Source organism: Notamacropus eugenii, chromosome 2 (genome assembly GCF_028372415.1).
Source record: "Notamacropus eugenii isolate mMacEug1 chromosome 2, mMacEug1.pri_v2, whole genome shotgun sequence".
Lineage (NCBI taxonomy): Eukaryota > Metazoa > Chordata > Mammalia > Diprotodontia > Macropodidae > Notamacropus > Notamacropus eugenii.
In genome coordinates, this window is record NC_092873.1 from 305,057,517 (window position 1) to 305,069,984 (window position 12,468).

At 43.7% G+C, this 12,468-nt stretch overlaps 1 protein-coding gene across 1 annotated transcript in view; it reads left to right on the top strand.

The window, feature by feature from the left end:
- The window catches only part of LOC140522996 (putative PIP5K1A and PSMD4-like protein), a 49,375-nt gene that overhangs the window by 22,044 nt on the left and 14,863 nt on the right, over positions 1-12,468 (top strand). Inside the window, exons 7-16 of the mRNA XM_072638108.1 lie at positions 1,152-1,451; positions 2,814-3,019; positions 3,601-3,684; positions 4,984-5,032; positions 5,538-5,622; positions 6,579-6,728; positions 6,933-7,059; positions 7,189-7,269; positions 7,776-7,847; positions 8,666-8,760. Coding sequence (XP_072494209.1) covers positions 1,152-1,451; positions 2,814-3,019; positions 3,601-3,684; positions 4,984-5,032; positions 5,538-5,622; positions 6,579-6,728; positions 6,933-7,059; positions 7,189-7,269; positions 7,776-7,847; positions 8,666-8,760 — 1,249 coding nt within the window. The remainder of the gene's footprint in view (positions 1-1,151; positions 1,452-2,813; positions 3,020-3,600; positions 3,685-4,983; positions 5,033-5,537; positions 5,623-6,578; positions 6,729-6,932; positions 7,060-7,188; positions 7,270-7,775; positions 7,848-8,665; positions 8,761-12,468) is intronic.

A 12,468-nucleotide genomic window follows, 5' to 3' on the forward strand; every position in this document is an offset into this window, starting at 1 on the left:
CCATGGTGCCAGGGGGCACAGAAAAGCAGCTTTGACTCTTTCTTCCCTGGAACTTTATTTTGGCACTTTTTGTCCCTTCCTCTCCTGCCTCACTTTGTTCTTAGTTTCCTATATCTGGCCTACCCAAGGCCCAGGTCAAGTGATGCTATTGGGTTTAAGGTTGGTTTTGTTTTGTTTTTTTTAATTATTAATTTACTTGTTTTCACTTTTCTACAGTCACTTCCATAAGACTTAGATTTTCTCCCTTTCTCTGCCTGAGACGGCATGCTATCTTACATGGGTTCTACACATACATTCTTATTAAACACATTTTCACATTAGTTATTTTGCATAGAAGAATTAAAATGAACGAGAGAAACTATGAGAAAAAACAAAACATAGCATAAGAGAAAATATTCTGCTTCATTCTATGTTCCACTTCCATAGTTCTTTCTCTGGATGTGAATGGCATTTTGCCTCGAGTCCATTGGGAATGTTTTAGGTCCTTGCATTGCTGTGAAGGGCTAAGTCTACCGGAAAATTGCCTCACACACTGTTGTTGTTGCTGTGTACAAAATTCTCCTGGTTCTGCTCCTTTCAGTCAGCACCATGAGTTCATATAAGTCCTTCCAGGCCTCTTTGAAGTCTTCCTGTTCATTTCTTATAGCAGGGTTTAAGGTCTTTAAGAAGCCCAAGCCAGAGCTACATGCTCACATTCAGTTTCTTTGACTTGCCTTTGCTGCCTTTGCCCACTTTGTGTATACTCCCAGGTTTGAAGATGGGTCAAGAAGGCCTCCTAGTACCTCTTTCTTCCATTTGTCCCCAGGAATTTCCTTTGTCACAGGATGATCTCATCCTTATTTCAGCAACTCCAGAGAAATACTTCCTTACTTATGACCCTAAATTGCCATTATTACATGGGTCACTGTTTCACAGCTCCTCTTGGTATAATGACTTACATGCAGAATTGAAATGAATGCTATAGGGGATTCAGGCAGCTAGGAATAGCTTGAAAATCCCAGGCTGACAGACCCTAAAGATCTGCCTTGGGAAGTAAATACCAGCATTCCTATGGCAAGAATCAGTAGAGAGAAACATGATGGTGTCACTTAACCCTGGAATGTCCTCTTTAACATACATCCTCTGCCTCTCTCTTGTCTCTGCCACCTCAGAACCTGAATCAGAATCCACGAACTCTGTTACCCAAATTCTATGGGCTGTACTGTGTACAGGCAGGTGGTAAGAACATTCGAATTGTTGTGATGAACAACCTACTTCCACGCTCAGTAAAAATGCATGTCAAGTATGACCTCAAGGGCTCAACCTACAAACGACGGGCTTCACAGAAAGAACGAGAAAAAGTGTTCCCCACCTTCAAAGATCTAGACTTCCTACAAGATATGCCAGATGGCCTCTTCTTGGATGCTGACATGTATAATGCCCTGTGCAAGACGCTGCAGCGAGATTGCTTGGTGAGTGCCCCCTCTCTCCTGCAAAAGGAGTGTTGAGATCGTGCCTCAGTATAGACCTTGTGATAAGCTCGATAGGATATTCCTTAAAAGGTCCCCTCCCTCAAAAACAGTCACCAGACTTCCCGCTGACACCAGGTATCACAGTGAACCCAGCCCTATGAAGTCTGTATTTAGAGTAACCTCTTCATCACCTTGCTTGGCTTTCGTTTCTCTCACTGCCACCTGACAGTGGATTCACAGCAATCCAGTATTACTTTATAAAGTACAGAGGGAAAGGATGGGCAAAGGGGGAGAGGGCTGAAAGCTGACAAGTAAAACACCCCTGAAGGATGGACGATTTAGGGAAAGTCAGCTAGGTATATCCGAGTGGAACTTGTGAGGTTGAATTAGGCCAAGAGGAAAATGAAAGGGGGAGGGTCCCCTTCTCTGTAAGACCTTTGAGTCACAGGAACCCCATCTGTTTATGTTGGGAAAGAGAAACATAGAATAGCTTTTTTTCTTTGAGCTTTAATTTGCTATTTGGTATCTTTTGTTTTTACATTACCAAATCCAAATTTATTCTTCATCCCTCTCCTGTCTGGTGAGCTTGCCCTTGTAACCAAGAATTAAGAAAGAAGGAAAGAAAAAAGAAAGAAAAAAAGGTTGTTTTGGAAAATTAATATACACATCAGCCAAGTCCGCCAGTAACGGGCAGCATCCCAGGCCTTCCTTCCATAAAGGAGAAATTCATTGTTATTTAGGGCCAAGCATGATGGTCATAATTATATAGCATTTAGCTAAATTTTGTTGTTCTTTCCATTTCCAGGGTTGTCATTGTGTGTATTGTTTTACTGACTTTGCTTATTTGACTTTTCTTCAGTTCTTTTAAGTCTTCGCATGCTTCTCTGAATTCTTCATAATTGTGGTTTCTTACAGCACAGTGGTATTTCATTACAGTAACATGCCACAATTTATTTAGTTATTTCCATTGTTTCTAATTATTTGCTTTCCATAATAACCAATTCACAGCTTCATCAACATGACATTGTATTAGTGTGTCTATCTTTCCATAATCCCTGCAACCTAGATTGTTATCATCTTTTGTCATCTTTGTCAATTTGCTAACCCGGAGGTGAAACAGAGCTGTTTTGACTCTAATTTTTAAAAACTATTTGTGATAGTTTGCAATTCTTCTTTTGAGAACCATTTGCTAATAGGATGATTCTAAGAGAACCCTTCCCAACTGTGCATTGGGTGGTGTGGGGAGAGGTGTCAGGTCTTAATAATCCTCATCCTCATGCTGGAATTCCCATTTTCTTTTTTCCAATTTGAATATCATGTGTCTCACAAAGCCTCTAGTCAAAGTATCTTCCTTGTACATAGGTGCTACAGAGCTTCAAGATCATGGACTATAGTCTACTGGTGGCAATTCACAACATGGAACATGCACAGCGAGAGCGGCTGCCCACTGAAGTGGGCTCTGGGAATGACACCCGAAAACCAGCCCCACAGAAGGCTCTCTATTCCACAGCAATGGAGTCCATCCAGGGGGAGGCCCGACGGGGTGGCACCATGGAAACAGAGGACCAGTGAGTATTTGATGAGTTCTGGGAAATTGAGTGCAAAGGCAGGTTACTCTTGACTGGAATTCATTTTAGAACAGGACCATCTTAGGCCTCATCCAAGAAAATCTAGTTATCAGAATACTATTTGTGTTTGTCCTTCGTTCTTTAAGAGGACCATGACAACAAAATGATGACATGACTTGCAATTGACTTTGCTTTGAGTGAGGGAGGGCTGTGCAAGGTCACCAACCCTGTTATTGGAATACTATATTGTCCTATATCATGACTCCCAAGAACAACATTATAGTATGGGTAAAGATCTGGTATAGATTGTGATATCTGTGGGATAAGGTTGGTCCATTGTCCAGTGGGGTTTATTAGGGAAGGTTTCCTGAAAGACAGGTTAGGGTGGATTGGCAGGAACATGTCTGCAAAACGTATTTGAGAGGAGAGGATTTCATGATTCTCCAATCCTTAGTTATTAAGTATAGTTTGTGCTTTGGTGAGCTCAAGCACATGCCTGGATTTGACATAGAGATGGGAGGCAACATGCTCTTATAGCTCTGTGGTTTCCTCATTCTTCGCCCTTTTTGCATTTGTCCCAGGATGGGTGGCATTCCTGCCCGAAACAGTAAAGGGGATCGATTGCTGCTTTATATTGGTATCATTGACATTCTGCAGTCTTACAGGTGAGAATCTCTTGAGCAACTAGGACACAGAAATGGATCCTAGGTTTGGGAGCTGAGAGCAAATGAGTATTTAGGGCTAAATATCCCCCTTCCAGTCAGATAAGTTAGGCTTGCCTCCAAGGTATCTCCTGATTAAGACTCGTAGGTTTCAGGACATCAGCTTGTTATGCAAGATTTCAGATGAGAGGCTTCATTTCCTCCCCCAATTCACACATACCTTCTGGTAGAAAGCTAAGTCAGCCCTAAGACCATCTGTCTGCTATTGCTTTACATGGTTTGAGTCACACTTCACTGCAATCTGTAGCTGGAAGTTACTTCTCTTTCCTTTCTCACTTTCCCAGTAGGGAAAAACAAGTAAGTTTCTATAATTGGGCCAAGAGCCCTAGCTTCTGGCTCCAGTCAGCTGAGGTGAGGAGAATCTGCCGCAGCCCAGAGTTCCTCGCTCCCTTTTCCCTGGGGAGTTCCTTGCATTTAAGAATGCTGAACAGCTGCATAACAAGTATTCAGTATTTGTTGATTTTTCTCATGAAGAAAGGGACACCTGTCTTTAGAGTCCCCCTTACCACCACAACAAACCAAAATCTGATCTGCAGTTACCTTGGTCTAGATAACTACCTCATTCCTTGCATAGATTTTACTCTTCATTCCATTCTCAAGTAGATATCTGATCTCACCTATGAGGGTATTCCTCCAGCAGTGCAGATTACAACTCATCTTCACCTGCCCATCCTGACTGACATGTTTGCCACAGAACTTCCACCCAGCACACTTTCTCTTGTCATAGCAATGGACACACAGAGAGTCCATGGGAGAGTGGTCTCTTGCTCTAGCCATGTGACCAGCCCATCTCCTTTTTTGATCATGCATTTAGTTGATGAGATCTTTACTGAAGTTCCCATTGTGGCTCATTATTTGTTTTGTGTAGCAGCCTATGTGTGATCTCCATAGTCCTCTGCTTTTTAATTCTTTGAAGACTGTATAGTTTTCTGTAAATTGCAACCATTCAATGCTACCCATAAAATATTGGTGTTAAAATTTTGGGAGAAGTTTGGTGTTATTAAAAGAGCTTTGGAGTTGCTGAAAGACTGTCCAGCTTGCTCCTCCTTCCATATCATTCTGGTCCCAGCTCATTGCCCATTTGCAATTGTCTAATTGAATTGTTCATTTCTTAGGAGAATTAACTGTTTGGATGGCTTTGTCCTCCTAACTATCATTTACCCACCCCCCAAAACAAATTATAATTATTTTTTTTGAGTACATAACTCTCAGGATGTGTTTGCACTAATAACTCTTTCACAGGTTCATGAAGAAGCTGGAACATTCGTGGAAAGCTCTGGTCCATGATGGGGTAAGTGGATTGTTTTTACATGTCTCTTTACCTCTCATTCCTGCATTTCCCTGCTCAATTTTCTCTATAATGAAATGGGTAGAATTGACTGAGTTTGAGATGCCCTGTGTTTTGAGTTCTGCCTCTGAAATATACTGGCTATATCACTTAGCCCCTCTGGATCGCTTTCCTTGTCTAAAAAGAAGAGATTAGACTCAATGATTCTGAGACTTCCCAGTTCTAAATTGATGACTCTGTGGTCCTATGACATGGTGGCCTTTGGACCTGGGCAGGTCACTTAATTTTTCAGTGCTCCAGACACCTCCATCAGACTCTGTTTCAGAGAAGATTATAACCTCTGCTGGTCAAGAAATTCCCTCTGTTTTTGAAATCACCAGTCCAGCCTCTCTCCATGTTCCTTCTTCTGCCTTCTGTAGGTCCTTGGCTCAGGGGCACATGGCATTTAGAACTGGGCATGGGTTCTCTTTCTCAGAACCTTATTTGCCAAATCTGTTCTACTCCACAGGACACAGTATCAGTGCATAGGCCGGGTTTCTATGCTGAGCGGTTCCATCGATTCATGTGCAATACAGTATTCAAGAAAATCCCCTGTAAGTGGTTCTTCCCAGATGACCCAACCCCAACACTCTTGCTACACATTGTGCCACTGAGGTGAGGGGCAGTTGGGAGGGCTGGGGGAATTGTAGGGTATGCAGCTTCAGCATGTGGCAACCATGCCAACCACTGGGTCAGACGACCAGCGAGATATGGAACAAAGACACACATTTCCTATCTTGGGGTCGGGGGGGAAGCATACAAGGAGGGTTTCTTTGTCTCCTGTCCCAGGTCATAAACTCACTGTAGCCCATATCATCTCACCAGGGACTCTTAGCACCAAAGATAGACTAGTTCATCCTGGCCTCCGTGCTGCTTTAGGCTGTTTCTGTGCTTCTGCTTCCCCTTTCCAAAACTCCTTCAGGAGGGCCTCAGGGACCTAGGAATTTTATTCAGCCCTACCAGATAATCTGGTCTTTGCTTATTTACTGTTTATGGAACAAAATTGTTTGGGATAGTGTAAAAGAAATCAAGGATAGCCTCTTCTTTCAAGAGGAACATAATTTGGAAAGAACGTACACAAATATGAAGTCTTAATAGAACTTTTAAGACAATGTACCAAAAAATGCAAGTAATACTCATTGACAATTTAAGGGGATGAAAGGGCAGTCATTTTCAAGGCTTCTTGAATAAGAGGAATTTGAAGGGGATGACTTGGGTATGGGGGACAGTCGGGGGGTGGGCAACGGAGTTAAAATATAGAGATTATTCCATATTAGGGTTTAGGAGAAGCTCTAGCTCCTTTATCTTTTGTCACCCCATTTTCTTCCTTAATGGAGCTGACTACTGAGGGGCCCCAAATAATGATGTATTCCTGCACAAGTTAAGTTTGGTCTCACCTTTTCAAGGGATGGGGAGGCGGGGAAAGGGAAGTCAGGTACTTCATACATTATTTCTCTTAGTGCTGATCTCTGTGTTGAGTACTAAGCTGGTCTTTTTCTCCCTTTTGAAGTGAAGCTCTCTCCTTCCAAAAAGAGTCGGATCAGTTCATCCCTTCGTCGTGTGGGCCCAAGTGGAAACTCCCTCTCCCCTCCCCAACTGACCGTCCCTGTCTCTGGAGATAACAAGGCAGAAATGACAGCACAGGTGGAAGTGGAACCAGGTTAGCACTTCAAGTGTGTCATCAGCAACCTCCTCCCCTTGCTTCCCCAGCATCTTTCAGATTAGGATTCCTGTGGTCCTAGAGATTCTGTGAGCCTTTACCACACCCTGGATTCCTTTTGCTGACCCAATGGAACACTGAGTACTTACAGAGTTTTCCTCTTCTCCTTCCTCACTGGTTCATATTTTATCTTTCACTTTCTAGGCATCTACTTTCGCCGTCCTGATTTACTCCCCCGAACTCCACCAGTGGATGAGACCAATAGTGATTCTGCTGCCACCACCCTTTCTACCTCTCCAGGCAGTGAGAAATTCAGCACACCAGCTAATAGGTTTGTTACTTGGCTCTCTCTTCCAAAGGTCTCTCATCCCTTTCTGCAGCTCTGTACTCTTCTAGGAAGGCAGTTTGTGACTCCTTGCAACCCTCAGAGGTCATGGTCTGTCCTCTGCTCTCCACTTAGGTACATGGGTGTACAGGTTCACCTTCCTGTGGGCTCAAGCTCAGAGATCCTGAGAAGGGCAAGAAACCTCAGCCTTGATCGGTGAGGGGAGGGGCAAGCCCCTACCCTGGGCCTTGGCCTTGGGCGGGGGTGCCTTTATACTACTGTGTCTACCTAGTCGTCTCCCTGACCACTCTGGGCTCCCTAGCTTCACTCTCCATCCTTTTCTTCATCCAATAACCTTCAGAGTGAGACCCCTTCCTGCACCTGCCAAAAAGTGGTTTGGCCTGTGAGGGATAGTGTTGTGTTGTTAGTCTTGTGTGGGGTCGAGAGTGAGGATGCTGGTGCAATTCATGTTACTATTGAGGGAGTGGAGGACCACAGTAGGGAGCAAGGAAATATTATGTCAGTTGGCTAGTTTGAGCAGAGTAACGGTCCTAACTTTAGCTTTTCCTTTAGTCTTCCACCTGACGCTCACAGGTGATAACATTGAAATAACTGGGAGGGTAAGGGGAGTAGGACTGTCAGGAGGAAAGATAATGAGGCCTGAGCAGGGACAGCCCCTTACCACATCTGACTTTTCTCCCCTAACACTTTTCCTCCTACAGTTCACCACCTCCAGAAAGAATTGACGCTGTAGAGTCAGAATTCAGCTGTGTGAGTGACTGGGATTTGGGGAGGTTGGTGTCCTAAGGCACAAGAGGATATATTATCGAGATGGGGAGGGTCTGGTTGTTTTGTTAATTGCCATAATCCTCCCCTTTGTGATTCAGTGATGTGGCCCAAATTGGGTGGAAAGCCTTTGTTTCTGCTGCCCAGGCTGAAATGGACTTTAATTATTCCGAAGTTCTGATTCTCTTTTACTCTTTTTTCCTTCCCCACAATTTTACTCATTTTTTCTTTCCCTCTCCAGTGAGAAAAAACCCAACAGAGGACCTGGCACTTGGAATTAGATTCTTCCATCATTGTGGTCCCAAGCTGTCAGCCCCAATCCCAGCGCTGCTGAGCTCCCCCTTTCCTGGCTATTGAAAAGGAGAATAGTAGAGTCTGGGAGAACCTTCTCCCCAAACTCCTGAAGAGGAGCCTCTTCCCCTACTCCCAGGATGGGCATTAAGTAGTGCCTTAGGCAGTCCGGGCAGTGTCATTGTGTGGAGAGCATCCTGCACTCCAAGTTGGGTGGCTCCCATTCTGCACTTCCCAGCTCAGCTTCCAAAGTTGACTTTTAGGATTGTACCCTCTCCAGAACTGAAAGTAGGGCTGGTGGACTATGTGGTTCTCTTCCGCCTTCCTCGACTCTTTTTTAGCAACTGGACTCTGTTCCTTTGCAGCAGGCTAGCTGATAACCCCCACCTCGGCTCTCTCCTTGGCTTCAGGAGAGGAGGTTCTCTGTAACTTTGGTAAAGGTTTTTTGGGAAGTAGGGGTGTTTCTCCCCTCTCCTTGGCTTTGGTTTTCAGAAGCTCCTCACACTCCCCCCTCCCTTCTCTTTTTTAAAAAAAGATTTCAAGCCAATTTCAGAACAAGAAGTTGGACCCTGACCACCTCAGAGGCCTCAAGCAGTGAGACATCGGGGGGAAGGAGTGCAGGCTCCCCATAAAGAGGAGAAAGGCTGGTAAAGCACAGGACTCCAGGAGAATCCTCTTTGCATCCTCTTCTTGGAGCATATTATGAGTGTCTCTTGTCTTAAGAATCTGAGATAGGAGACAAGGGCCTACGCATCGCTCAACAAAATACTTACCTTGGAGTGGCCATGGGATAAATGGTCAGAGATCTTCTGATCAGGATCCCTGCTGACTGTCAGGCCACACTGATTATTACTCTCTGCAGTTTGAAATATTTTCTGGTTGTTTTCCTGAATATAAAGACTTATCAAGTGAATCTTGTATCCTTCTTCAAAGGATTTCCCCTCCTTGCTCTTTCTTACCTGTTACAACAGTGTCCTGCTGTCTGGGGAACCGGGTCGGGAGGGTGGACAGCTTTGTGTATGTAACAGGCAGTCCTTGCTGATGAGACGGAAGAATGTAGCGTCTCTCAAATCTGTTCTTGAGTCATCATCCCTGCATCCTTAAGAGAAAAAGAGATTGGGGAGAAGGTACTTTAGATCTTTATTCCCCAGTGACAAGGATCAAAGGTCTCCACCTCACCACTCTGGTCTTGTGGAGATAATGGGGGCTGGAATCTCAGGCAGATTATTGGATCCCCATCCCCCATTTCCCCTCCTTTTTCCCTATCAGGTTAGTCTGTACTCAAGTAACTGTCTATATTAGACACCCCAATTCCCACCTGAAGCCAGTTTCTGGCCTTCTGTCTTTGCTGCCATTTTTTAAATAAGAAGGAAGCAGAATTCTTGCTATTTTTTTCATGATTTACTATTTATGAAGTATTTAAGTGTTTTATTCAGGGCAGAGTTATTCTCTAGGGGGTGGGAGGGAAACAAGATATTGGAGGGAGGGCTGGGCCTCTGTATGGCAGGTGGAATTAGGATGGAAGGGGACTCAGCATTTCTATGAAGCGTCGCTATCTGCCTCTACTTTGTATTGTTCAAAAATGGCAAATGCATTATAAAATGATGAGTACCTGGTTTTAATGTATTAAAACTTTTATCAGTTATTTTAATCCCTTTTAAATAGCTTTTTGTCTTTTTCCTTTCTGGTTCTCTTTTACCATTCTTTCTTCCAAACACTCCGTTCAGATGACCCCAAATTATTGTCTTCCTTCTGTTGCTCTGAGACTTAGCTTGCCCTTTCCACATCGCTTTTTCCTGGCCTTAGCTTATTTGCAAACTTATGGTAGAACCTGCATTATAACCTTGTAATCCATTCCCCATTTTATGTCAGGACACAGGTATGTGGGATAGATGGAGAGAGGAAGGAAAGTTTACCCCATTAATACTTGGGATACAGATGTTGGAATGCTGTCTGGCCTCCTCTAAGGTTTCCTTCCCTGGTTCCCTTCCCTGAATAGTTTCCCTTCTCCCCAGCCCAATTTTCCTTTCCAAGGTGCTCAAAGCATCTGCTGTGCTGAACCTCAGCTCTCACTACTAGCTTAGAACAGGGCACGTAGAGAGTAAAAGGAAAAAGGTGAGTTCCTGCTAACCTGTCTTAGAGATTGAATGAGCAAGGTTGAAAGCCACCACCTTCTTCTCTACAACACCCTTCAACAAATATTGAACACCTAATTGTTAATCCTTCCTTCTTGAAGAGGACCCATGATGACATCAGGAAGGTGATACCATGACTGCTTGCAAGTGAATTAGATTTAAGTGAGGGAGGACTGTGCAAAGTCACCAGCCTGACTTTCTCCTCCAGAGCCATCTGGGTCCAGTGGCAAGATACACATCAGGACTACTGGAGATGGCTGTGGATGCAGTGGGAGATCATGCATGACCTTTTAAAGCTAAGATCTTTCCCAGGTCTCAGTTTGACTGATGCAATGCCCATTTGTTGATTAAGACTAGGTAAGAAATGAGGCAAAGAATGGCCTCTTTTACCAAGTAAAAAAATATCAAAATCTGGGATGGTTTCTGGCCAAAACAAAAACAGTTGCTATTTACATTCACTCAGAGCAATCAGGGACCCTGTAGCCTTGAGCTGGGACCTATTACTGGCCAGTCTACAAGAGCCAGAATGATTTGGGTTTAAGGTATGGTCCTTAAGAAGAAATCTAGCCTGTAAACCCTTAAGATATCTTGTGAGGTTTCAGCAATCAAAATTTACATTCCTTTGGGCAGAACACCTCACAGTTAAGGGTATAATACCCTGTATGGATGGAGGGAGGAAGGAAGGAAGGAGCTGCATTGCCCATCTAGAATTGGCCGATTGGGTCCCCAGTGGGGTAGCTCATGCTACTCACAAATTATTCATCCTTTGTTCTCAAAGATGACCGTTACAGCAGGAAGGTGATGCCATGACTTGGAAGTGAATTGGATTTAGGTGAGGAAGGGCTATGCAAAATCACCAGCCTCACTTTCTCCTCCAGAGCTATCTGGATCCAGTGGCAAGATATAGATCAGGACAACTGGAGATGGCCCAAAGGATAGGTAAGAATTGAGGCAAAAGGTGGACTAGTTTGCTTTCTCAAAAGAGTCAGTCTGGGAAGGGAAGACACCTTATGTATGCATAATATACATGATTTTAAGGATTTTACATTCTAATTAAGAAGCAAAAGATAGACAAAAAATGAACTTTTAAATGGTAGAAGGCAGTTTTTAAGTGCCCACATGTCAGTATTATGCATTTTTAGACATCGTTGTTGATATAAAAAAAAATGTTAGGAGTTGATAGAAAGGTAAGGTCTCTGGTTGGATAAGTTTTATGGTAGAGGTACATGGGAACTAGGTCTTGACAGACAAGCAGGGTTTGAAGGTAAAGGTGAATAGATGTTCAGAGGGAACAGTAAATGTGGAAGAGGCTGATTGGACAGTTTAGAAAAGTAGGCCAGATTGTTATGAGCTTTACTGCCAAGCGGAGATGTTTGGACTTCTTCCTACAGACAGTGGAAGGCTTTGGAGAAGGGAAGAGATGTTCAAAGTGACACTTGAGAAAGCTTATCCTTTCAGTGTAAGACAAGGTTCCGAGTGGGAAATAACAGTCCAGGTTACCTTCATTCAGTGACTTAAGGTTTGCTAAGGACTTTGCTTACAATCTCTTGAGTTAAGTAATTGGTGTATTGTCTTCCCTTTTAAATACTGGAAACTGACGCTCTTTTGAGGTTAAGTCATTTGCCCCATAACCACACATCCAGTGGGAGGAAGGATTCAAAATCAAGGTTCTCAACTCTAGTCCATTCTCCCCACTACCCTTCACTACTTTTCAGGAGGGTGCTACTGTAAAATTCAGATTAGAGGTGATCAGGATCTCTGGTTGGTAATGGAAATGAAGGAACAGATTCAAAAAGGATTTGGAGAAGGGGCTACTCACTGGCAGATGGTAACTCAGTTACTTACTAAGCATGTGCTCCTGGGCATGTCACTTAGCTCCTCAAGCTGTAGTTTCAATTAAAATGATGTATAAATGTCCATTAATTGTTTCTCTTGGTGTAGTGGCAAGCCCATTCAATTTGAAGTCGGAGGACTTGGGTTAAACTCTTCAGCTCTACCACTTGCCACCTGTGTGACCTTAGGCAAATCTTGTCTTTATACCCCATTTTCCCTCTTTCTGTGGGTGAAGAATGAGTTCTCAACAGCTCTCAAGCTATGTTCTTTCCATTACCTCTGGCCAAACATGACTTGTGAGATCGTATAAGGCAGAACACCTGGCCTCAGCCACTCTGAACAGCTAAGGATATCAGTTTTTCATTGAAAA